At 41.1% G+C, this 23,197-nt stretch overlaps 1 protein-coding gene and 1 long non-coding RNA gene across 11 annotated transcripts in view; one reads left to right on the top strand and one right to left on the bottom strand.

Annotated features, from left to right (window-relative positions):
* LOC133379137 (E3 SUMO-protein ligase PIAS2-like) overlaps window positions 1-23,197 on the bottom strand; it is a 52,094-nt gene that overhangs the window by 12,838 nt on the left and 16,059 nt on the right. For 2 of the 10 annotated variants that reach the window (XM_061613809.1, XM_061613791.1), the window contains exons 1-2: window positions 15,536-15,606; window positions 573-1,047 (exon numbers count right to left, since the gene is read on the bottom strand). In XM_061613809.1, coding sequence (XP_061469793.1) covers window positions 573-1,047; window positions 15,536-15,553 — 493 coding nt within the window. In that variant the 5' untranslated portion in view covers window positions 15,554-15,606. Of the gene's footprint in view, window positions 1-572; window positions 1,048-1,168; window positions 1,187-6,059; window positions 6,183-8,501; window positions 8,515-15,535; window positions 15,611-15,902; window positions 16,153-23,197 lie in introns of those variants that run through there. The other 8 variants (XM_061613783.1, XM_061613774.1, XM_061613815.1 and 5 more) reach the window with 7 other exon arrangements.
* LOC133379162 (uncharacterized) overlaps window positions 6,083-23,197 on the top strand; it is a 31,091-nt gene continuing 13,976 nt past the window's right edge. The window contains exons 1-2 of the long non-coding RNA XR_009761128.1: window positions 6,083-6,287; window positions 14,428-14,589. This is a non-coding gene — a long non-coding RNA (uncharacterized LOC133379162). The remainder of the gene's footprint in view (window positions 6,288-14,427; window positions 14,590-23,197) is intronic.

The raw sequence follows: 23,197 nt of genomic DNA on the forward strand, positions 1-23,197 counted from the left end.
CTCATAAATACTGAAATAATTCCATAGCTAGAATTTTGCTAGTCAAAGGATAACACACCAACATAGTCAATACTGCAGGATGTACACATTTAGTGATACACACTAAAGACTAACAAAATCTAGCCTGCAATAATGAAAGCTAATTGGACCGATGCATTTAGGATTGAGTTCATTTTAACATTTTAATTTCTATTTTGTACACTAATTTCTTCAGGTTCCTTGACTATTTGCATTCCTTTAACTCTAGATCAAGGAGTCATGCTTGTCCACAACCCCCCCCCTCAATAAAAGACAGATAAAAGAGAGAGAGAGAAAAGGGAGCCAAGAACAAAAGGAGGAGAAAGGGGGAAAGCACGACAAACTAGAGAGATGGGGATAGAAGAGGCAAAACTCAGGAGCAGAACATTAAAAGGCGAGGACAGAAAAAAGCAGGAGCCAAGAACTAAGGTGGAGAGCAGGAAAAATCACGGCTGAATGATGGCGGAGAGGATAGTGGAGACAGAAAGAATGCATGAAAAAAAGTGCTCTCTCTCTAAACCAACCAAATTATGTCGTGATATTCTAACACTTACCTAAGCTTGTAGGTTTGATGAGAACATCAAGCACATCATAGAATGGGAGGCTCTTCAGCTGAACATCAGGATGCACAGGTGGAACTGGAGGTGACGGCTGCTGCATCTCAAAGCGAGGCTTTGTGTCCTGAAGTAGCACTGAACTAAGAGGCGAGGAAGGGGATTGAGGAGCAACTGAAGTAGACGGTAACGGATGCAGGCCAGCAGCCGCTAAATCAGGTTCTACTGGAGATGAGCTGCTGTCCAAACTGAAGACAGAAGGTTTTACAGTAGACAAGTCAGAAAGACCTTCTATTGTCCTGGGATATCGGCGCCTGTAGAGTTCTCGGATCTTTATCTGAACTGCTGGGCTGCAGCCACTCTTCAGCAAGTGCAATGCCCTCATCAGGAGGTCATGTTTGCGTCCACTTTTATTACGTCCAGCAAAGCCCAACAGCACTTGTAGTTCAGAGACCCGAAAACTTGATACCATATTCTAAGAGGAGAAATAGAAGAACAGTATATCAAAAAGACATATCATATTGAGAGGACTGAACATAAAGGTATGAAAAAATGGGATTACAAATATAGCTTAGGAGACCCCCTTTCAGTCTTACCTGCATCATCCAATAACACTGTCATATAATATATGGAGATGTCAAGCCAAGCCTTCACGGTTTAGTCTCATTTACAGAAAACACCATCAACACATTGTGGAAACATTACAGAAAAATATGGTCACTATACATGGAGTGGTTCCTACTTTTGGCAAGATCTAAAACTACTATAACAGAGTTTAAGAGGATTTGTTTTCTCAAATACAGGGCCAGATTTCCAAAAAGTTGGGGAAAACCAACTCAGAGCAGCGTTCTGAACACAAAAGCTCCATCTGAACTGGCTAACATAGTAGGCCTTATCTCCTCTGTTTCATATAAACCTTTATGCTAGAAAAGTAGAAATTTATTGTTTGTAAAAACCCAATGCGTTTCAGCCTGTTGATTTTCAGGCCTTCGTTAGGGGAATTCAGGCTAGCGAGAAGTTCAAATGAGCAGACTGCTTACAACAATATAGACGCCTCCAATATATTGTTGTAAGCAGTCTGCTCATTTGAACTTCTCGCTAGCCTGAATTCCCCTGACGAAGGCCTGAAAATCAACAGGCTGAAACGCGTTGGGTTTTTACAAACAATAAATTTCTACTTTTCTAGCATCTTGGTTTCTGCCCCCCTTTCTTCCTGGTTTGGATGCTAGCCACTTTCTGTCGTCCCATCATAAACCTTTAACAACTAGACTGTTCAGAGCTCAAATAGCAAAGGCAAATGAGGAGATATTCTTGGTGGCTACCCCGCAGGTGAAGAACTTCCCTTTCCTTAAGGATCCATCTGTCCAATCCCCCCCCTCCCAATGTGTTCTGGAAACACTGGATGACTTTCCTATTCTAGCTGGTTTTTAACAGCTGGACTTGAGCAGAGATAGGGTATAATGTCTATACTAAGCATGAATACGGGTAACTTAAATAATCACATGTTCTTCCCTGTTTATTCCTGCTGTCTCCTCTGTGTCTATTTCTAGATCAAAATCCCCTTGAGACAGTGCAGTGTCTTCTCATTCTTTGAGAAGTGCAATGTATGTGGATGGGCCAACAATTAACAACATTTAACTGGAATGGTCAGATACAGCATGCTTCTGAATACCAGTTTCTAGAAACCACTGGGTGTGTGCTGTTGTGTTCAGGTCCTGCTTGCAGGCACGTGGTTGGCCACTGTGTGAACAGGATGCTGGACTAGATGGGCTATTGGTCTGATCCAGCTGGTTCCTCTTATGTTATGGATTATCTCTTTTCAAAATCCGATACCTCCCACGAACCAGTGAGGGCAGGTTTGTTGAAATGTTTTGTTCTGACTTCCGGGAAGGGTGACTTAGCCTGTGCCTGCTTTTGAGACGGGCTCCTGCCTCAAAAGAAGCTTATTCAGATATATCAGTCAGATTTTTTTTTTTTTTTTGACTGATTAAACTTCTCCCGGGTAGGGAGAAACGAAGAGATTAACCTCAAAGCCTATTTTTGTTGGGACGACCAGATCTCATTAATTTGTGGGACGAGGTCCAGCCGACGAAGGTGGGACGGATTTTCAACAACAAGCTCTATCTGATAAAGCGAACGTTCATCTTTTCTTCAAAGAGAGAACGCACTAACAGGCAAGCACCCTTCTTTCTATATTTTTCTTTTACTTGACTTAAATTGTTGCTGTTTAAAAGAGATTTGCCAGATTGATCAGTTTTTGACATCTCACCGGGGAGCCATAACTTCTCTCTGCTATTCACTAATTAATAGCTTATCTCTGTTTTTGTTGCAAAAAGCTGTCCTGGATTTGCACCCTAAAGATATACACGGAAGAGGGATTTCTATTCCTGATTTTTATTCTGAAGAATATTATATTGTCTGAGATTACTTTTTTCCTAGTTCATTTTATTTTGACGAATCTGTTTTCTGACGACGCCATTAATTGTTTCGATCCTGGGAAATGCATTTTGTTTACTTAAGCATGGAGAGATAAGGCTGTCTGTTCTGTTTACGCTGTGATGTCACCAAGTTTGGAGTATTAACCCAATTGTTGCTGAAATAAGAAGTGGTTCTTTTATATTTTTCTTTTAAAATGGCAATTAAGAAAGTGGCTGAGAACCTGGAAGTATCTATGTTTCAGAAAATAATGGATGAAATTGAGATAACGAAACGAACCCTGCGACAGGGTTGTAAGGAGCTGAAAATTGAAATGAGCAAAATGATAGGGGTCCCTGTGAGAGAGGAGACTCTGGAGACTGGAACAAACGTGGAACAGGAAAAAGACCTGCGACAGGGTTGTAAGGAGCTGAAAATTGAATTGAGTAAAATGACACAGGAGCTTAAAGAAATAGGGGTCCCTGTGAGAGAGGAGACCCTGGAGACTGGAATAATTGAATTGAGCAAAATGTCACAGGAGCTTAAAGAAATAGGGGTCCCTGTGAGAGAGGAGACCCTGGAGACTGGAATAATTGAATTGAGCAAAATGTCACAGGAGCTTAAAGAAATAGGGGTCCCTGTGAGAGAGGAGACCCTGGAGACTGGAACAAACGTGGAACAGGAAAAAGATTTGAAGCTTATGGATTTTAGAAATAAAATCTATTGTTTGGAATTTAATGTTATCTCTGAAGAAACTAAGGAAGATTCTAGAGAGAAAGTTATCAATGGCATGGATAATCTTCTGGACTGGAATGATGTGATGGATGGAATTAACTGCAGCCATGTGACAATGGAAAAACTTTCAAGAGATGAGCCAGTGCATTTTGAAAAAAAGAACAGAGATATGATCTTACAGCAGTATTTCAGCAACCTATTCAGAATGGTTGGCAAGATAATATTTGGGATAGAGGTAATTCCCATCAGACTCTTATTGTATGACTATGGTTATGACAGCAAGATTATTATGGAATACTGATAATGGAAGATTGGACACTGAAATTACTGGATTTAACAGGACTATCGGAAGATTGGACACTGAAATTACTGGATTTAACAGGACTATCGAAGATGGAAGATGGAAGATGGAACTAATAGGGACAATAGAATAATGGCTATTGAAATTATTGAACCTAACGGATTCTGATGAGACGGATTGTTTGAAATGTTTATTTTGACTATGGTTATGACAATAAGATTATTATAATTAGTAATGAGATGGATTAATTGATATGCTTATTTGGAAAAAAATTGATAGATATATTTCTTAAAGAACTGAAACCTCTCTTTGACTTTTTGTGGAAAGAACAAAGTAATGTTTATGAGATCTGATGATTAAGTAAGATAACTATTGGAGGAAAGTGATTTTATAATATGATTTAAGAGACAGGATTGTTATATATTATAGACTTATAACTGATTTGATATGTGACAAATGGGAAGTCAATATTTTATTCTTTATTTTTTTTTTTTTTGTTCAATTATTTTTGATTTTGTTTTTTGTCTTTGAATGTTTAGTTTTGTATGTTGTATGAAAATTTGAATAAAAATTATTAAAAAAAAAAAAAAGAAATGTTTTGTTCTCATTTTTTGTTCTTTACACTTGAAAATAGCTTCTTTCCATCTGTCAACCAAGATGTGAAAGCTCTGCAGGAAAGCTCTTTGCACTTCTAGTTTTTAAAACAAGCTAAATCAGAATTAACATCTTTTAATAATGTGGTTTATATGTTTAAGACAGCATAACCAGCTGCCTACATTGCAACAAATACAGGAAATCACAGCCACAACCAATAGCTTGGCCATGATAATTTCTACTTTTGCTTCAGTTGTACAGCAAAGGAACTGTAATATAGCAATATAGACACAAATATATTGGCAGCACCAGACAGAACTAGTATTACACACAGTCATTTTATTATTTATACAGCAAAACAATACAGACGATGCTTCACAGTAACAAAAGCAAAAGAAAGCAAGCCACTGCTCTGCTTACCGCCTCCTCAGATTAAACAGTGGGTGAGACAGACTTGTGCATTACCAACAGAGCTGTCAGTGTAAACTACTAGAAAAGGAACAGGGCTTGCCCCAGTGAAGAACTGTACCATAGATACTCCAGGCCACAATGTAAATTAAGCCAGTAGTAGAAGTCAGTGTGATAACACTAACATTTGTACAGTTCTTTCAAGTATTGAAAAAGCTTCACATACAACACCCCTGTAATGCAAGTCACTACTACAATCCCCCATACTATGTGTATGCATGTGGGGGGGCTTTCTGGTTGTAACTCTTAGCCATGATGCTACAACTCTCATGTACGTGTGGAAGCTGGAGGAAGTGAGTATACTCGTTTGTTTTCCTCAGTGGATAGTTTCTTTGCCACCAAAGTAATATCCACTTTTTTAAAAATTGCATATTCATTCCTCTACAACAAGAAACACTAATTAAGAATGTATACTTCCTAAATAGTTATGATTGGAGGCAAGTTTCTGCATTCTCACTTCTCTGGTTCAACCCATGCAGATGAAAATGGCAGCAGTTCCATTTTGTGTGTGTTGTTTTGTTCTTATAAAGAGTTATTCAGTTCAGTGCTTTCTTTCATGCAAAAAGGTTTTAAAAACAGGAAAAGGTTGGCTGCTATGGCAGTTCTCACAATTGGGAGAGGCTTTGCAGTTATATTACAGAATTAAGCAAAAATGCAACATTCAATGAAATTAAAATTAGCAATAGTTGTGTAGGTTGCTTAGAGTCAAGTGGAAGCACTACTGCTTTATCAGAGTTTTATATGTACAATGTTGCTAACACAAAATATTCTGAACATTACAACAATTTGTAATGAAGATGCTGGGGTTTTGCACACAAGCATTTAGTAGCTTTGCATAATTGGTTTAGAAAATGGATAGTCCCTCTTTGCTTTGGAAGGAAAATTTTACCCAGGAGTTCCTGACAACCATAACTATACTGAGGATTAAACACTCCCTCAATGTATTCCTATTTTGAAATATTTACAATGCTGACCTGTCTCAGTCAGCTGAAGATCACAGGATGCTTGGCAGTCATACCAGCAGAATTGCACAATGTGACAAACTGGTGCCATGTTGGTGTGATATCCTTCATGAGCTGCCATAACCAGCCTGCTTGAAGAAAAGGATACTCATAAGCTCCATTTGTAGCAATGCCTGCCAGGCATAGAAAGCCAGAAGACGCCGAAGAGCTGAAGGAAGGCTTGTAACTGCTTTCTTTGAGGTATGGTCGGTAACTTCTCTTTTTGTATTTCAGCGCCAACGAAAACATGCTTATTTACACAGACGCTTGTATGCTCTTCTAGTTGCAAGAGGTCGTTTTAACAGGATGTTTTAAGGATAATGTATTATACAGCCACGAGAGTGGCTGTATACTATAGTCAGCAGGGATTTTTCACATTCCGCAATGTTAAGTGGAAAATACCCCCAATGCCATTCTGATGCTTCCCATAAGCTCATTTCAAAACAAAACCTTACAAAACTTATAGTTCTGAACTCAGAAACGCTTGCTTAACAACCCTGTCAATTTTCATGGCGATACACAAAACAGACAGAGAGAATCGAGAGTTCAAAGTTTAAAAAGAGAAAAAAACTCAGAGCCCTTTTGGACTTTTTTATGCTCAGAGGCACATGTTACCAAATTCTTCCAAGCTACACAGCAAGTGGATTGGACTGTGAAAGACCAACCCAAATTGTGTTTGCATTTTGACAACTTTGTTGGGCAGTACAGTATCTCAGAGAGGAGTTCAGGTCTCCTGCTCCCCTGGTGCATTCACTATAGCTGCCCAATTTCCCTGCTTTTTAAAGTTTGGTAGAACTATCTGTGGGCTATAGGTACATTCTTAAACCGCAAGGTTTTTTTGCCTATTAGTGAATTTATTTATATACCACCTAATGTCAAAATAGACTTGAGTGGTTTAAACTAGTTATACACAAATTGCTGCCCCAGAGAGGAAGGATGGGGGTGAAGTTACAAGAGGGCAGATTTCTGTTGAACATTAACAGAAAGTTCTTGACAAGAAGAGCCAATTGTCAATGGAACCAACTGCTTAGAGGGATAGGTTGGCTCTCCCTTGCTGGGAGTTTCATTATGTTTAGATATTTTCCTGCTGTTTTTGTATTTTGTCATACTGGTGGGTGCAATTTTAAAACTGAGTTATTGTGCCCTGCCCTGGGACTGCTTGTGACAAAAGGCAGGATTTTTTAAAAATAGACACTTTTGCTCCCCCAGCACCACCTGCATTTGACACCAAAGCCAGGCGTTGTGAGAGCAGCTCAGTGAGGAAATCCTGGCCTTTGAGGGGCTATCCTACTGGAGGTAAGGGCAGGATATAAATTTAGTAACTAACCAACCTATTTCCAGGCCAGTAGATTCATCTGCAGAGTAGCAGTTGGAACAACTGAGAACGTATTACACCTTTGCCCCATTCTAATAACTCTTGTGTATTTTATTGTTGTGCCTCTTGCTGGGAGGAAGGGTGGGATATAAATCAAATAATAAATAAATATTAAGCCAACTCAAGAACTTCAGTTAGTAAACTGAGTATAAATACTTCAGAACAAATAATGAAATGCACGCTTAGGGTTTCCACTCCAAGCAAGCCTACAAAAGAACCTGGTACTCTACAGAAAATGTAACTTTGGTATCACAGCACACTCTCAAGTGTCCTGCTTGTATAGGAAGAACAGTAAGAGAACACAAGACTCACCCCCTTCCAAATTTATCCTGTCTGTTTCAAAATACTCAGGGTAACTACTTAAAAGGTGCATCATCCTGGACGAGGGGCTTATATTCCAGCTATCCATCACCCTTCAGTGATAGTACTATATTTTTTAAAGAACATATATATGACTATAATGTACTCATTTCATGGTATATTATGTGCACTGCCCTTATTTTTGTTTTAGAAAGAAGCCATAATCCATGAAATGCAACTTTTGTTTTAACGTCATGTACTTGGCTAAAATGGTTCTAAACCCAAGAGATTTATTAAAAGTTAATGATATCCAGTTTTATACTGCAGGAATGGCATGTTCAGTGACTTCAATGAGCACATCGCCATTGTTCATGGATTTCCCCTCTTTTAATATTTTATACTAACTCAGTTTCTTTCTGGCCTGGTCAACAATTGTTTTAGCCTTTTAGTTTCAAGTAATCATTTCATACGCAAATGATATCATCAAGGGACAAATTTGAGGCGGCTTTGTGGGATAGTTTAAGAACATAAACGCTGTTTAAATATAAATGGTGTTTAAATTATCCTCTTCTATACATGGGCAATTTACAGAATCCTTTCAGCAGTAGAATTTGTATTCAGTTCACATTAAGCTAGTTTTATTATTGAAATAATACCGATTACAGTTCTAACTCTCTGTATGCAGTTGTATTTTTAGAAGAGTGTGGTGTGTTTTTCATGATAATTTGGGGTAATCTTACTTGTAAGTTAGAAGCTGCCAAGGCAGCTTTCTGTTGTTTCTTAGCTATGTAGCTTGCTCATCTTAATTGGCGATGTTTTATTAAAGGGGTCACCATGTTTGTGTCTGGAAAACAAAAAATAGTAGGAAAACATAGTAGCATGGAGAATGGCTATGGAGGTTTATTATTTGAGGCTTAGATGTTAATGTGTTTACCAAACATTTTGGTAAAACAAAATTGAAGAGGGTGGAGTTAGAATAGGACAGCAAAATTCCCCTGTATTCAAGATGAGCAGAGTTGGTTATCTGACCAGTCAGGCAAAAAATGACATTGATCAGTCTGATGTCAACTAGTGCTCAAGAATTCATAAAGAATGAATTAGAATAGAGGAGTTACCCGTGAAGTTTTAACAACATATTTCACTACTATCTGGAAACAAATGACATTCTACACATAATGAACAGGAATTGCTGCAACTTTTCAGTGTTTTAAGTCTATAACACCAAACACCAAAAGCTAGCCTGTTCTTCCCCATCATTTTTGTCCTGTAACATAAAAAAGAAACTTAACTTTACATCTCTACTTTGAAATCTCCATATTGGTGTTCAAATTAAGCCAAGAACATTTTTTTTTCTTCTAAAAACATTCCAACTTATTACAGGAAATTTACACAACACACAACAGACTACCCGATTATGTAGGAGCTGAGGGGGCACACAATGTTTTGAGCACTGTCACCTATTACCACTGCAAAGATTTCTTGTGTTCCCCAATCCCTGCAATTAGAGGAAAATACAAAAATAAGTTGTACTCTGCTGCTGGCTACAAAGCCATTCTCTGCATCATGAAATCTTGACCAAGTTCAGACAACAGATGGCCAACCAGGAGTTCTACACAATCAAATCCTCACTTAATGAACCAGAATATGCACAAACTCCATACAACTGCATACAGTCCCTTCTCTCCTACTTCGTATCGCCTTTCGCATGAGCATGGAAACACAGCAGGAAGCCGCAGTTAACCACAATTTCCACTTGTGTGCAAACCAGGAACTATGGTTAACTACTCCATTATGCGTTGACCACAGTAAACCACCACTCTACAAACCATCAAGCTAAATATTTCACTACATTCAAGCTGCAGTACTGCTGAAGTTACCCAATAATTACAAGTAAGATTCCCAGTTTGGCATAATTTAACAGAACCATTAGATAGTTGAGTAAATGCTACTTCTTATTGCTGGTCAACCAGCAGTAATAATCATAATCAAGTGAAGTGTTAACTGGTATACCACCTACTCAGTTCAGCTTTCCTTTGGTCACTGGCATGCATCTCTGTGGCTAAGCAGCCAACAGAATCTTGCAATATAGGAAACAGTTGGAAAGATTTATGAAGCCCTTGGGAGCGGTCATCAGGAGATTTGGGGTGAAGTGTCAGCAGTACACTGATGATATCCAGCTCTATTTCTCTGTAACATCTGAATTGGGAGAGGCTGTGCAAGCCCTGGACAACTGCCTGGACTCGGTGGTGGGCTGGATGAGGACCAGTAAACTGTGTGTGAATCCTAGCAAGATGGAGGTACTATGGGTTGGTGGTTCAGATAATTGGTCAGTTGCCTGCTTTGGATGGGGTTGTACTCCCTCTGAAAGAGCAGGTTCGTAGTATGGGGGTGCTCCTGGATCCATCTTTGTCACTAGGGACCCAGGTGACCTCCATAGCTAGCCTTTTACCAGCTTCGGCTGGTACGACAACTGCAGCCTTTTGTGAACTGGGATAGCCTGACCACTGTTGTCCACGCACTGGTAACCTCTAGGCTCGATTACTGTATTGTGCTCTACGTTGTGCTGCCCTTGAGGTTGGTCCGGAAGCTGCAGCTGGTATAAAATGCGGCGGCAAGACTGCTCACTGCGGCAGGGTATCGCCAATATGTCACCCCGCTGCTGAAAGAATTCCACTGGCTGCCCATTTGCTACCGGGCCAAGTTCTAGTCTTGGTGTACAAAGCCCTATACAGCTTGGGACCAGGATACCTGAAAGACTGTCTTACTCATATACCCAGTCGATCCCTATGCTCTGCAGGTGAGGGCCTCCTGCAGATACCATCTTATCAGGAGGTCTGTTCTGCACAACATAGGAAATGGACCTTTAATGTGGTGGCACCTACCCTGTGGAATTCCGTCTCCTTAAATATTAGACAGGCACCATCTCTGTTATCTTTTTGACGCCTATGGAAGACCTTCCTCTTTCAACAAGCCTTTTAAGTTGAGACCTTATCCCAGTCCGAGTCTGTTGGAATTGCTTTTTAATATGTTTTTAAACCTTTTTTTAAAAGAACAATATGTTTTTAACCTTCTTCTAAACAATGTCTTGAAAGCTTTTAAAAAAATGTTTTTAAAGATGTTTTGTTTTAATGTCATTTAAAGTCTGTTTTTATGATGTTTTAAAGTGTTTTTAGTGCTTTTGTTTGCAGCCCTGGGCTCCTGCTGGGAGGAAGGGCAGGATATAAATCAAATAATAAATAAATAAGTAACTAAAATAAGATTTAAGGGAGGAAAAGCAGTGATATTCCACTAACTCTGCTTTTCTTCTCCCAATACTTAACCAGTCTGAAAAACAAAAACACCCTCAAACAAAAAAAATACATGCCACAACATAAAATCAGAAATATATTCAGTAGATTAAGGAAAACATAAGTTCTGGTTTCCTCTCTGAAGCAGTGAACCATCAAACCACCTGTCAGGAAGGGCTGTTGCTGAGTGGTGGAGCACATCCTCTACACGCAGAAGACCCCAGGTTTAGTCTCCGGCATCACCAGGTAGGGCTGTGACAGACTCCCAACTGAAAGCCTAGGAGAGCTACAGCCTGAGCTACAAGGACCAACTGTCTGACAGTAAAAGGCAGATTCCCAGGTCCCTAGTATAAAGATTAAATCCCTGAAAAATGAATGTATTTAAATGAAATACAGAGCTCTGAATCAAGTCATGTAGTGGAGGAAGTTCAGCATTACACACAAGACGACTTTACAACATCACTAATGCAAGCTCCTGTGGGATACAAGGAATGTTCAGATAATCACAAGACTCTGAAAAAATGTTTACACAGATACTGACACACAGTTTGGCTAACAAACATTCTGCAAGGTTATTCCTGCCCAGTGGTTTCCCACAATGCTGTGTTTTAGCAACTATAACCTGTAGGTGCATCAGCACAAAGAGGCAGAATATTCTCTAGGTCAGTGGTTCTTAACCTTTTCCACTGCCAGAGCCCCTTGGATTTCCAAAATATGCTCTCGCACCCCCTGAAAAAATACCATTCATTTTTAAATTTAATTTAATTTTAATGTGTGTTTTAACTTAGCTAAGATTAAATGAATTTTTAAAATCTCTTGAACAACGCCTCGCACCCCTAGAAAAAGTATCTCGCACCCCCAGGGGGGGTGCACCCCAGGTTAAGAACCACTGCTCTAAGTGATGCTGTCTTTATCATATAATCAGATTAAAACAGCATAGCATGAACTGAAGAGATCATGGACACAGTCTATCTTTCTATACACAGTCTGCTCCATTTGAGCTCTAAACTGTGACTATCCATGAAAGTTTAGTATCTAGTGAACTGTGGCAGCAAGATCATTAGAACTGGTGTAGTTCCAAACTGAGGTAATTGCACCCTACAGGAAACTCAGTGTTCCAGTGCAAAGAAAGGCGACATATTTTTATGAAGCAGCATACAATATATGCCTGTACTGTACTTTCACTCTCATGAGAGCAGCTCTCCAGAAGCAATACAAACTTTCTTTTTAAAAAACAGTAAAATAATTGCTTCTAGACCCAATTCTGCATCAGTTAAACAAGATGTTCTGCAAAGATAACATAACTAAATACTGTAGAAGATCAGAGCCATAGCCAAATTTAGGCAATTTTATCAAATACTGCTGATTTTATACTAAAACAATGAACCACAAAGTATTAAGGAACCATGGAATCTGGTATGTATTCATGTTTCTGTGAAGTCCTACCTTGGTCTTAAAATATGTACAAGGTGCACACAGAATACACAAGTTGTTTCAATATGCAAGAAGGATGGCGAGTTGAGAATCTGAGAAGTTCACCCTGCAGCCCAGCCCTTTTCTCACTCCAAGAAAAATGAGTTAGTGTGGTCACACAATTGTGACTATGTCAAAATTGGCTTAATTTAAGGGTGGAGGGAAAAATCAGGATGCCAGATATTTGTCCGATAGAAGGAATGTCACAGGAAGGCTGCAACCTCAACAAAATACTAATTTTTTACACAAAAAAACCATGCAGAGGAGTGCAAATAAGTAATAATCAGGGGGCAGCACCAGCCATGAAGTGCAGAAAATATCACCTCTTTCCATGCTTCTACTAACAACTTCTATTGTTAAAATAAGTTAGCGCCAACATACTTAAAATAGCCAACAGAAAAGAAATGAATGAATATAGTATTTTGCATATTAAGGTTCTGTGGGATACATATTTCAAGAGGGGGGAATCACTTGATAGGATTCTCAAACAACACGTACAAGGGAATGGCACATATAGGTATAATAGTGTTTTATATATAACCTTTACATTATTTCTAACGTTTCTTAGGTTAACTTAAGCTTAAATTTTCCAACAACTATGCCTCAAATACTAATGTTTCATCAGTTATAAGATAGATAATGAAGTATCAAAGGAGGGGAACCATCAGACACAAGAATGCAGACTTTCTACTTCTTTCTCTGTTACTCATATACATATACACAGTCAGTTCAAACTATTTTCTATTCAACACAATGCCATTTTTTAAATATATCACAATAAAATCACATTTTGCATATTTCCCCCAATCCAATCTACTCTAGCACAAGAAACAAAACCAGATATAATAATTTATTCAGACTTACATGATGTGGTATAACAAAATCCATAACACATCTTAATTAGAAGTTTAAATTACTAACTCAATACAATCCATGTGTGTCATTTTCTCCCTCCCACTCTCATATATATATAACATAAACATAAGAAGAACCTGCTGGATCATGCCAAAGGTCCATCTGTACAATGGACTTAAAAGCAAGAATCCTCACAGGATGGAAGAACTGAGGGTGAATGGTTCTGAGTCTTGATAATTGATCAATTGCCTGGTTTGGACAAGGTCATACAGCCTGTGAAGGAGCAGGTTCATAATTGGGAGTGGGTGGGTGCTCCTAGATCCACCTGTCCCAGGAGGTGCAGGTTACCCCAGTGGCTGGGAGTGTCTTCTACCAGGTTTGACAGGGCTACCACAGATTCTGTAGCTCAACTGCTCATTGAGGCAGAATACTGCCATGCTGTACAAAGCCCTATACAGCTTGGGATCAGGATACCTAGAACATCATCTTACCCTTTATATACCCAACCAATCACTGAGTCCTGTAGGAGAGGGCCTCCTGCAGAAACCATCTCATCAGGAGGCCCATTCTGTAAGATGTCAGAATTGGACCTTTAGCGTGGAGGCACCTAGCCTTTGAAACTCCCTAACATTACATACTAGAGAGGCAACTTATTTTCTGTCTTTCTGGTGCCTACTGAATAACCTCCTCTTCCAACAAGCCTTTTAAATGAGTTTTAAACCCAATTTTATTTGTATTGGATTGAAATCGCACATGTACATGTTTTTATTGCTAAACTGCTTCAGAATGTTTTATGGGAAGAGAGTGATAAAAGAAATTTAAAAAATGAAATAAAACAAAGACAAGTTATATACGAAGGCTTTCTGATCTGTTGGGGAAAATATCTTGACATCATGGTCCCAAATATACAAACATACACCAACCTGTACATTTTTACCTAGACACAAATCCCTATGAAGTAATGAAGTGTTCACACAAATGAGTATAGTTAATAACTTTAGACTTGTGAGGGGCCTGGTGCTGTTTGTGACAGCTGTTTTTTTTTTTTAAGGAAAACCAAAGACAGCAAGAGCAACTTTGGACAGGGTAGGAAGTACATCACAATGGCAGGATGGTTCAGGAAATAAAGCAGAAAATCAGCAGAGAGAGGATTCTGTGGAGTATTTACAAATGATCTTGGGCTTGACTCAAGTGGCTGCCAAATCTAAAAGAGGTGAGTGGAAATTCAGGAAAGGAAAATGCAATACAGATGAGAGGATACCAGAAAAATCAGTCTGACCCTCAAACGTAGGAAGAAAGATCTACACACATAAAAGGTTAGCGGGAGAAAGAAAAGCAGCTTCGCCAGAGCAAAACTGCGGGAGAAGAATGAACAGATCACAGAGGGGTGCAGAAAAAGGTAACAAAAGCCAAGCATTTAACATGAAAAAGAAGAGATGGCAGAGAACTAGAGGAGCTATTCAAAGGAGCAGGAAAGAGGAGATAGAAAGGGTGATGAATTTGGTGATGGGGAAAGCAGACCTCAAAGAAGCACCAACCCTGAAAAGCATCAGACAGAAAATGCTGCTGCAAAGGATGGAAGAGAAACTTGAAACTACATCAGCAGCCAGGAGAAAACCGGAGGGGAAGACCACGCGGTTATGAGGATCTGGCTGGAAAACACACACTGGAGGTTTGGGATGGGGGCAGCGTACCATAGGAACCCCGTTCATAGGAGGGCATTTGGACTGGGATCTCTCATCGCAGAGCAAGACAAAAAGGCTGACCCTAAGGAAGAATTGGATAACGGGGAGTTCGCTTAAAAACAAAATGCGGTGAAAGAAACCGGGGTCAGAAATACTGCAAGGCTTGATCACTAAGAGAACTGGCGAGAGAAAAGCCAGTAAGGCTACAAACGGGGGGAGAGATTGGGCTCCAGAAAGAAACAGGAGCGAATTGCCCTGCCCTGTTCGGTCCAAGGAGACTTAGGCTGCAAGCCAATACCCACTTACCTGGGAGTAAGTCCCACTGAACTCAAGAGACCTTACTTCTGAGTAGACACGTATTGGACTGCAGCCTTACCCTATCCCTAGCCAGACATGCACGTTGATGATGATATATTATTAGTAACAATAATAATAATAATACATCAGTAGTAGTATAAAATAGATTATTATTACTGTTAGTGGTAGTAGCATGTTAGGGCTACAGCCTGTTCCTCTTAATAAAAGGATTAAGGGGGAAGCTGAGGGGCGGCGGGGAAGGGAGATAAAGGTGGGGGGCAGGCTGGGACAACGGCTGCAGGGGATGAGGGGCTGCCACCACCTCTGGGCCCCCCTGCCCATCGCCTTCCGTGGGGAGAAGGGCAGGGCGAGAGGCAGGCGGGAGAAAGAAAGAGGCTCCTCCGCCTGCCCGCAGAAAGGAAGGAGGAGGGAGGGAAGATGCCGCCGACGGAGCTGAGGGCGGGCTGCCTACGAGGGGGCGTCGTCAAAGGAAGGGGTCGGCAGAGGGCCGCAGGGAGCGCAGTTAGCAGCGGCTTCTCCTCACCCTCAGCTCCTCGAAGTCCGCCATTTTCTACCCGCTGCCTGGCTCAACCTCAGCCGCCGCCGCCACCATCCTGCACGCTCCGAGCGCCCCCTCCTCCGCCCGCCGCTACGGCCGCGTGACGTACGTGAGAGGCGGGGCTGTGAGAGGCCCCGCCCTCAGCCGCTGCTCCTTGGCGGCGGAGGGGGGAGGTTTTGTGAGGGTTTCGCAAACGCTCCTTTTTCCGCCTGTCCCAGAGAGCTCCTTCCCTGCCTTCTCAAGCAGTGGGGGTGCGGTGCCACCAAGCTTTGGTGTTAACGCTGCGTATCTATGTACCCTACAGTTTAAAGCGCAATTCCCCCAAAGAATTCTGGGAATTGTAGTTTTCCCTTCACAGGCAGGTAGCAGAAGGTGGAGAAGTTCCATACTTTCTGCAAAAACAAGACCAGGAGCAGACTGCGGTACAGATCATGAACTGATCGTATCGAAAATCAGAGTAAAGCTAAAGAAGAACAACAAAGCAATCATAATGCAATCATAATGCCAAAATACAGTTTAAATAACATCCCAGAAGCATATAAAGATCAAATAGGGAACAGGTTTGAGGCTTTAAACTTAGTTGACAGAGAACCAGAAGAACTATGGAATGAAGTCAGAGACATTATCAGAGAAGAATGCAAAAAGACAATACCTCTAGTTAAAACGAGAGAAAGACCCCAATGGATGATTGAAGAAATTCTTCAAAAGGTTAAAGCGAGAAGTAAAGCAAAAGGAGATAGAAACACAGTCAGAACCCTAAATGCAACAATACAGCGACTAGTACATAGGGACAAACAGAAAAAGGTAGCAGAGCAGCTTTTAAACTGACTGAGGGGGGAAACCCGACAGGAGCTGAGAAAGGTCCGGTTCGGAATAAACCTCCCCCCTGGGATAAAAACCAAAGAAATGATGAAATTTTAAAAGGGGTAGGCCTAGAAGTAGGCATTGTCAGAGCAGGGGCACAGGATATAAATTCAGAAGAGCAAAATTACCACAGGCCAAACCACAAGTGCCAAAGACACTTGAAGAGAGACACTGCTTACAAGTGCCTGTACGCTAATGCTAGGAGCCTCCGAACCAAGATGGGAGAACTGGAGTGCTTGGTCTTAGAGGAGAGCATTGATATAGTGAGCATAACGGAGACCTGGTGGAATGGAGAAAACCAGTGGGATACGGTTATCCCTGGATATAAACTATATCGGAAGGACAGGGAAGGACGTATTGGTGGTGGAGTCACTCTATACGTGAAAGAAGGCATTGAATCCAGCAAGCTCGAAACCCCCAAAGAGGCAGACTCCTCCACAGAATCGTTGTGGGTGGTGATACCATGCCCCAGGAGGGACTTAATACTGGGAACGATCTATCGTCCCCCTGATCAAAATGCTCAGGGAGACCTTGAGATGAGATATGAAATTGAGGAAGCATCCAAACTAGGAAATGTGGTAGTAATGGGTGACTTCAACTACCCGGACATAGACCGGCCACATATGTGTTCCAGTCATGACAAAGAGGCAAAGTTTCTAGATATTCTAAATGACTATTCCCTAGACCAGTTGGTCATGGAACCGACCAGAGGGACGGCAACCCTGGACTTAATCCTCAGTGGGGACCGGGACCTGGTGCGAGATGTAAGTGTTGTTGAACCAATTGGGAGCAGTGACCACAGTGCTATTAAATTAAACATACATGTAACTGGCCAATTGCCAAGAAAATCCAACACGGTCACATTTGACTTCAAAAGAGGAAACTTCACAAAAATGAGGGGATTGGTAAAAAGAAAGCTGCAAAACAAAGTCCAGAGGGTCACATCACTCGAAAATGCTTGGAAGTTGTTTAAAAACACTATATTAGAAGCTCAACTGGAGTGCATACCGCAGATCAGAAAAGGTACCGCCAGGGCCAAGAAGATGCCAGCATGGTTAACGAGCAAAGTCAAGGAAGCTCTTAGAGGCAAAAAGTCTTCCTTCAGAAAATGGAAGTCTTGACCGAATGAAGAAAATAAAAAAGAACACAAACTCTGGCAAAAGAAATGCAAGAAGACAATAAGGGATGCTAAAAAAGAATTTGAGGAGCACATTGCTAAGAACATAAAAACCAACAACAAAAAATTCTATAAATACATTCAAAGCAGGAGACCATCTAGGGAGACAATTGGACCCTTGGATGATAAGGGAGTCAAAGGTGTACTAAAGAACGATAAGGAGATTGCAGAGAAGCTAAATGAATTCTTTGCATCTGTCTTCACAGTGGAAGATATAGGGCAGATCCCTGAACCTGAACTAACATTTGCAGGAAGGGATTCTGAGGAACTAAGACAAATAGTGGTAACGAGAGAGGAAGTTCTAAGCTTAATAGACAATATAAAAACTGACAAATCACCGGGCCCGCATGGCATCCACCCGAGAGTTCTCAAAGAACTCAAAGGTGAAATTGCTGATCTGCTAACTAAAATATGTAACTTGTCCCTCAGATCCTCCTCCATGCCTGAGGACTGGAAAGTGGCAAATGTAACGCCAATCTTCAAAAAGGGATGCAGAGGGGATCCCAGAAATTACAGGCCAGTTAGCTTAACTTCTGTCCCTGGAAAACTGGTAGAAAGTATTATTAAAGCTAGATTAACTAAGCACATAGAAGAACAAGCCTTGCTGAAGCAGAGCCAGCATGGCTTCTGCAAGGGAAAGTCCTGTCTCAGTAACCTATTAGAATTCTTTGAGAGTGTCAACAAGCATATAGATAGAGGTGATCCAGTGGACATAGTGTACTTAGACTTTCAAAAAGCGTTTGACAAGGTACCTCACCAAAGGCTTCTGAGGAAGCTCAGCAGTCATGGAATAAGAGGAGAGGTCCTCTTGTGGATAAGGAATTGGTTAAGAAGCAGAAAGCAGAGAGTAGGAATAAACGGACAGTTCTCCCAATGGAGGGCTGTAGAAAGTGGAGTCCCTCAAGGATCGGTATTGGGACCTGTACTTTTCAACTTGTTCATTAATGACCTAGAATTAGGAGTGAGCAGTGAAGTGGCCAAGTTTGCTGACGACACTAAATTGTTCAGGGTTGTTAAAACAAAAAGGGATTGCGAAGAGCTCCAAAAAGACCTCTCCAAACTGAGTGAATGGGCGGAAAAATGGCAAATGCAATTCAATATAAACAAGTGTAAAATTATGCATATTGGAGCAAAAAATCTTAATTTCACATACACGCTCATGGGGTCTGAACTGGCGGTGACCGACCAGGAGAGAGACCTCGGGGTTGTAGTGGACAGCACGATGAAAATGTCGACCCAGTGTGCGGCAGCTGTGAAAAAGGCAAATTCCATGCTAGCGATAATTAGGAAAGGTATTGAAAATAAAACAGCCGATATGATAATGCCGTTGTATAAATCTATGGTGCGACCGCATTTGGAATACTGTGTACAGTTCTGGTCGCCTCATCTCAAAAAGGATATTATAGAGTTGGAAAAGGTTCAGAAGAGGGCAACCAGAATGATCAAGGGGATGGAGCGACTCCCTTACGAGGAAAGGTTGTAGCATTTGAGGCTTTTTAGTTTAGAGAAAAGGCGGGTCAGAGGAGACATGATAGAAGGGTATAAAATTATGCAGGGCATTGAGAAAGTGGATAGAGAAAAGTTCTTCTCCCTCTCTCATAATACTAGAACTCGTGGACATTCAAAGAAGCTGAATGTTGGAAGATTCAGGACAGACAAAAGGAAGTACTTCTTTACTCAGCGCATAGTTAAACTATGGAATTTGCTCCCACAAGATGCAGTAATGGCCACCAGCTTGGATGGCTTTAAAAGAAGATTAGACAAATTCATGGAGGACAGGGCTATCAATGGCTACTAGCCATGATGGCTGTGCTCTGTCACCCTAGACAGAGGCAGCATGCTTCTGAAAACCAGTTGCTGGAAGCCTCAGGAGGGGAGAGTGTTCTTGCACTCGGGTCCTGCTTGCGGGCTTCCCCCAGGCACCTGGTTGGCCACTGTGAGAACAGGATGCTGGACTAGATGGGCCACTGGCCTGATCCAGCAGGCTCTTCTTATGTTCTTATGTTCTTAACTATTACAATAGTTACTGCGTAGAAATAGAAGAGGACAACAAAAAGGGTAGAACAAGAGCCCTGTTCCAAAAGATTAGAGAAATGAAAGGGAAATTTAAACCAAGAGTAGGGATGTTGAATAATCAACAGGGGAACACACTAAATAACCGAGATGAAATAAAAGGAAGATGGAAGCAATACACTGAAGAACTCTATAAAAGAGATGCAAGGATGACAGATTCATTCACGGAGGAACCATATGATGAAGAACCAGAAATTTTAGAATGTGAGGTGAAAGCTGCTCTTAAAATACTTGGAAGAATCAAATCACCAGGAATAGATGGCATACCAATAGAGTAGCTACAAGGTACTGAGACTGAATCAGTCCAAAGTTTGACTAAAATCTGTCAAGAAATATGGAAAACTAAACAATGGCCCACAGACTGGAAGCGTTCCATATACATCCCAATTCCAAAGAAAGGGGATCCCAGGGAATGCAGTAATTATCGAACAATTGCCTTAATATCCCATGCAAGTAAAGTAATGCTCAAGATTCTACAACAAAGGCTCTTTCCATATATGGAGCGAGAAATGCTAGACATCCAAGCTGGATTTAGAAAGGGAAGAGGTACCAGAGATCATATTGCAAACATACATTGGATAATGGAACGGACCAAGGAATTTCAGAAGAAAATCACCCTGTGCTTTATAGATTACAGCAAAGCCTTTGACTGTGTAGATCATGAAAAACTATGGAATGCTTTAAAAGAAATGGGGGTGCTATAGCATCTGATTTTCCTGATACGCAACCTATACTCTGCACAAGAGGCTACCATAAGGACAGAATATGGAGAAACCGATTGGTTCCCCATCAGAAAGAGTGTGAGATAGGGGTGTATTCTATCACTCTATTTATTTAATCTATACGCAGAACATATCATACGGAAAGCAGGATTGGACCAAGAAGAAGGAGTGTGAAAATTGGAGGGAGAAATATCAATAATTTGATATGCAGATGATACCATACTACTAGCAGAAACCAGTAATGATTTGAAACGAATGCTGATGAAAGTTAAAGAGGAAAGCACAAAAGCAGGACTACAGTTGAACATCAAAAAGACTAAAGCAGGACTACAGTTGAACATCAAAAAGACTAAAGTAATGACAACAGAAGATTTATGCAACTTTACAGTTGACAATGAGGACATTGAACTTGTCAAGGATTATCAATACCTTGGCACAATCATTAACCAAAATGGAGACAATAGTCAAGAAATCAGAAGAAGGCTAGGACTGGGGAGGGCAGCTGTGAGAGAACTAGAAAAGATCCTCAAATACAAAGATGTATCACTGAACACTAAAGTCAGGATCATTCAGACCATGGCATTTCTGATCTCTATGTATGGATGTGAAAGTTGGACAGTGAAAAAAGCTGATAAGAGAAAAATCCACTCATTTGAAATGTGGTGTTGGAGAAGAGCTTTGCGGATACCATGGACTGCGAAAAAGACAAATAATTGGGTGTTAGAACAAATTAACCAGAATTATCACTAGAAGCTAAAATGATGAAACTGAGGTTATCATACTTTGGACACATAATGAGAAGACATGATTCATTAGAAAAGATAATAATGCTTGGAAAAACAGAAGGAAGTAGAAAAAGAGGAAGGCCAAACAAGAGATGGATTGATTCCATAAAGGAAGCCACAGACCTGAACTTACAAGATCTGAACAGGGTGGTTCATGACAGATGCTCTTGGAGGTCTCTGATTCATAGGGTCACCATAAGTCGTCGTCGACCTGGAGGCACATAACAAGAACAACTACTTCACAGGGCTACAATTCCCAGAATCTTAACAAACTACAACTCCCAGGGTTCAGTGTGGGGAAAACGTGCTTTAAACAGTCGTCCGTGTTCTCCCTCCACAATGCCTGTGGTTGAAAAAGAGGGATTATACAGCCACGAGAATGGCTGTATACTATAGTCAGCGGGGATTTTTCACATTCCGCAATGTTAAATGGAAAATATCCCCCCATGCCATTCTGAGGCTTCCCATAAGCTCATTTCAAAACAAAACCTTACATAACTTATAGTCCTGAACTCAGAAACGCTTGCTTAACAACCCTGTCAATTTTCATGGCGATACACAAAACAGTCAGAGAGAATAGACAGTTCAAAGTGTAAAAAGAGAGAAAAAAACTCAGAGCCCTTTTGGACTTTTTTTTGCGAGTTCTCATAATCTGTTGAAATTCATTAAAAATCAGCCATGTTCACAGAGTACCTGTAATCCTAATACTGACCTTGCCCCATACTCTGACCTTCATCTACTGCAGTTTAAAAGTTTAAAAAATGCCTGGTTGATTTTTAATTAATTTAAGAAATTTTGGCTGGAAGCCTATTATAACGCGGGGCATGCTCAGTAAGGACCAACTGTCAGCGTTCTAAAAGCCACACAGCTGCTGGGCTTGGCTAATCAGAGGGCCACACCCACACCAGACTTGATTTCACTTGAGACAGTCATGGCTTCCCTGAAAGAATCCTGGGAAGTGTAGTTTGTGAAGGGTGCTGAGAGGAGACTCCTATTCCCCTGAGAGAATGGTTAACAGTCAGCCACTCTGATTGAAGGTCTGTGAGAGGAACAGGGCGTCTCCTAGCAACTCTCAGCATAGGAGTATATCCGATTCAACTCAATAATCATACAAATGATCTGACCTGCCTTTTCCCTCCTTCCCCTTTCCTCTCCCTTTCTCCTCCCCTCTTCCTTCTTCCTCCTTCCCTGCCCACTCGAGCCCTCCGTCCCTCTCCCCCAGTCAGTTTTACCTATCCTAAGCATGATTGCACGGGAGTAAATCCCACTGAACTCAATAAACATGCAAACGACCACAGCTGTCCTTCTTCTCCCGTCCCCCTCCTGCCTGCTCCCATCCCAGTCCTCCCCTCTGCCTTTCCACCCCTCCCTCCTCCCCCTCCTCCCTTCCCCATCCCATGGTCAGTTTCACCTATCCTAAGCATGATTGCCTGGTGTGTGTGTGTAAATCCCACTCAACTCAATAAGTATTTAAATGATCAATCCATAAACTTGCACAGGATCCCATTTCTTACCTCCCGGATTAAAAAGCAGGGAAATTCACTTATAGGCAAAAAACCTTGCGGTTTAAGAATGTACCTATAGCCCACAGATATTTCTACCAAACTTTAAAAAGCAGGGAAATTGGGCAGCTATAGTGAATGCACCAGGGGAGCAGGA

Source organism: Rhineura floridana, chromosome 1 (assembly GCF_030035675.1).
Source record: "Rhineura floridana isolate rRhiFlo1 chromosome 1, rRhiFlo1.hap2, whole genome shotgun sequence".
NCBI lineage: Eukaryota > Metazoa > Chordata > Lepidosauria > Squamata > Rhineuridae > Rhineura > Rhineura floridana.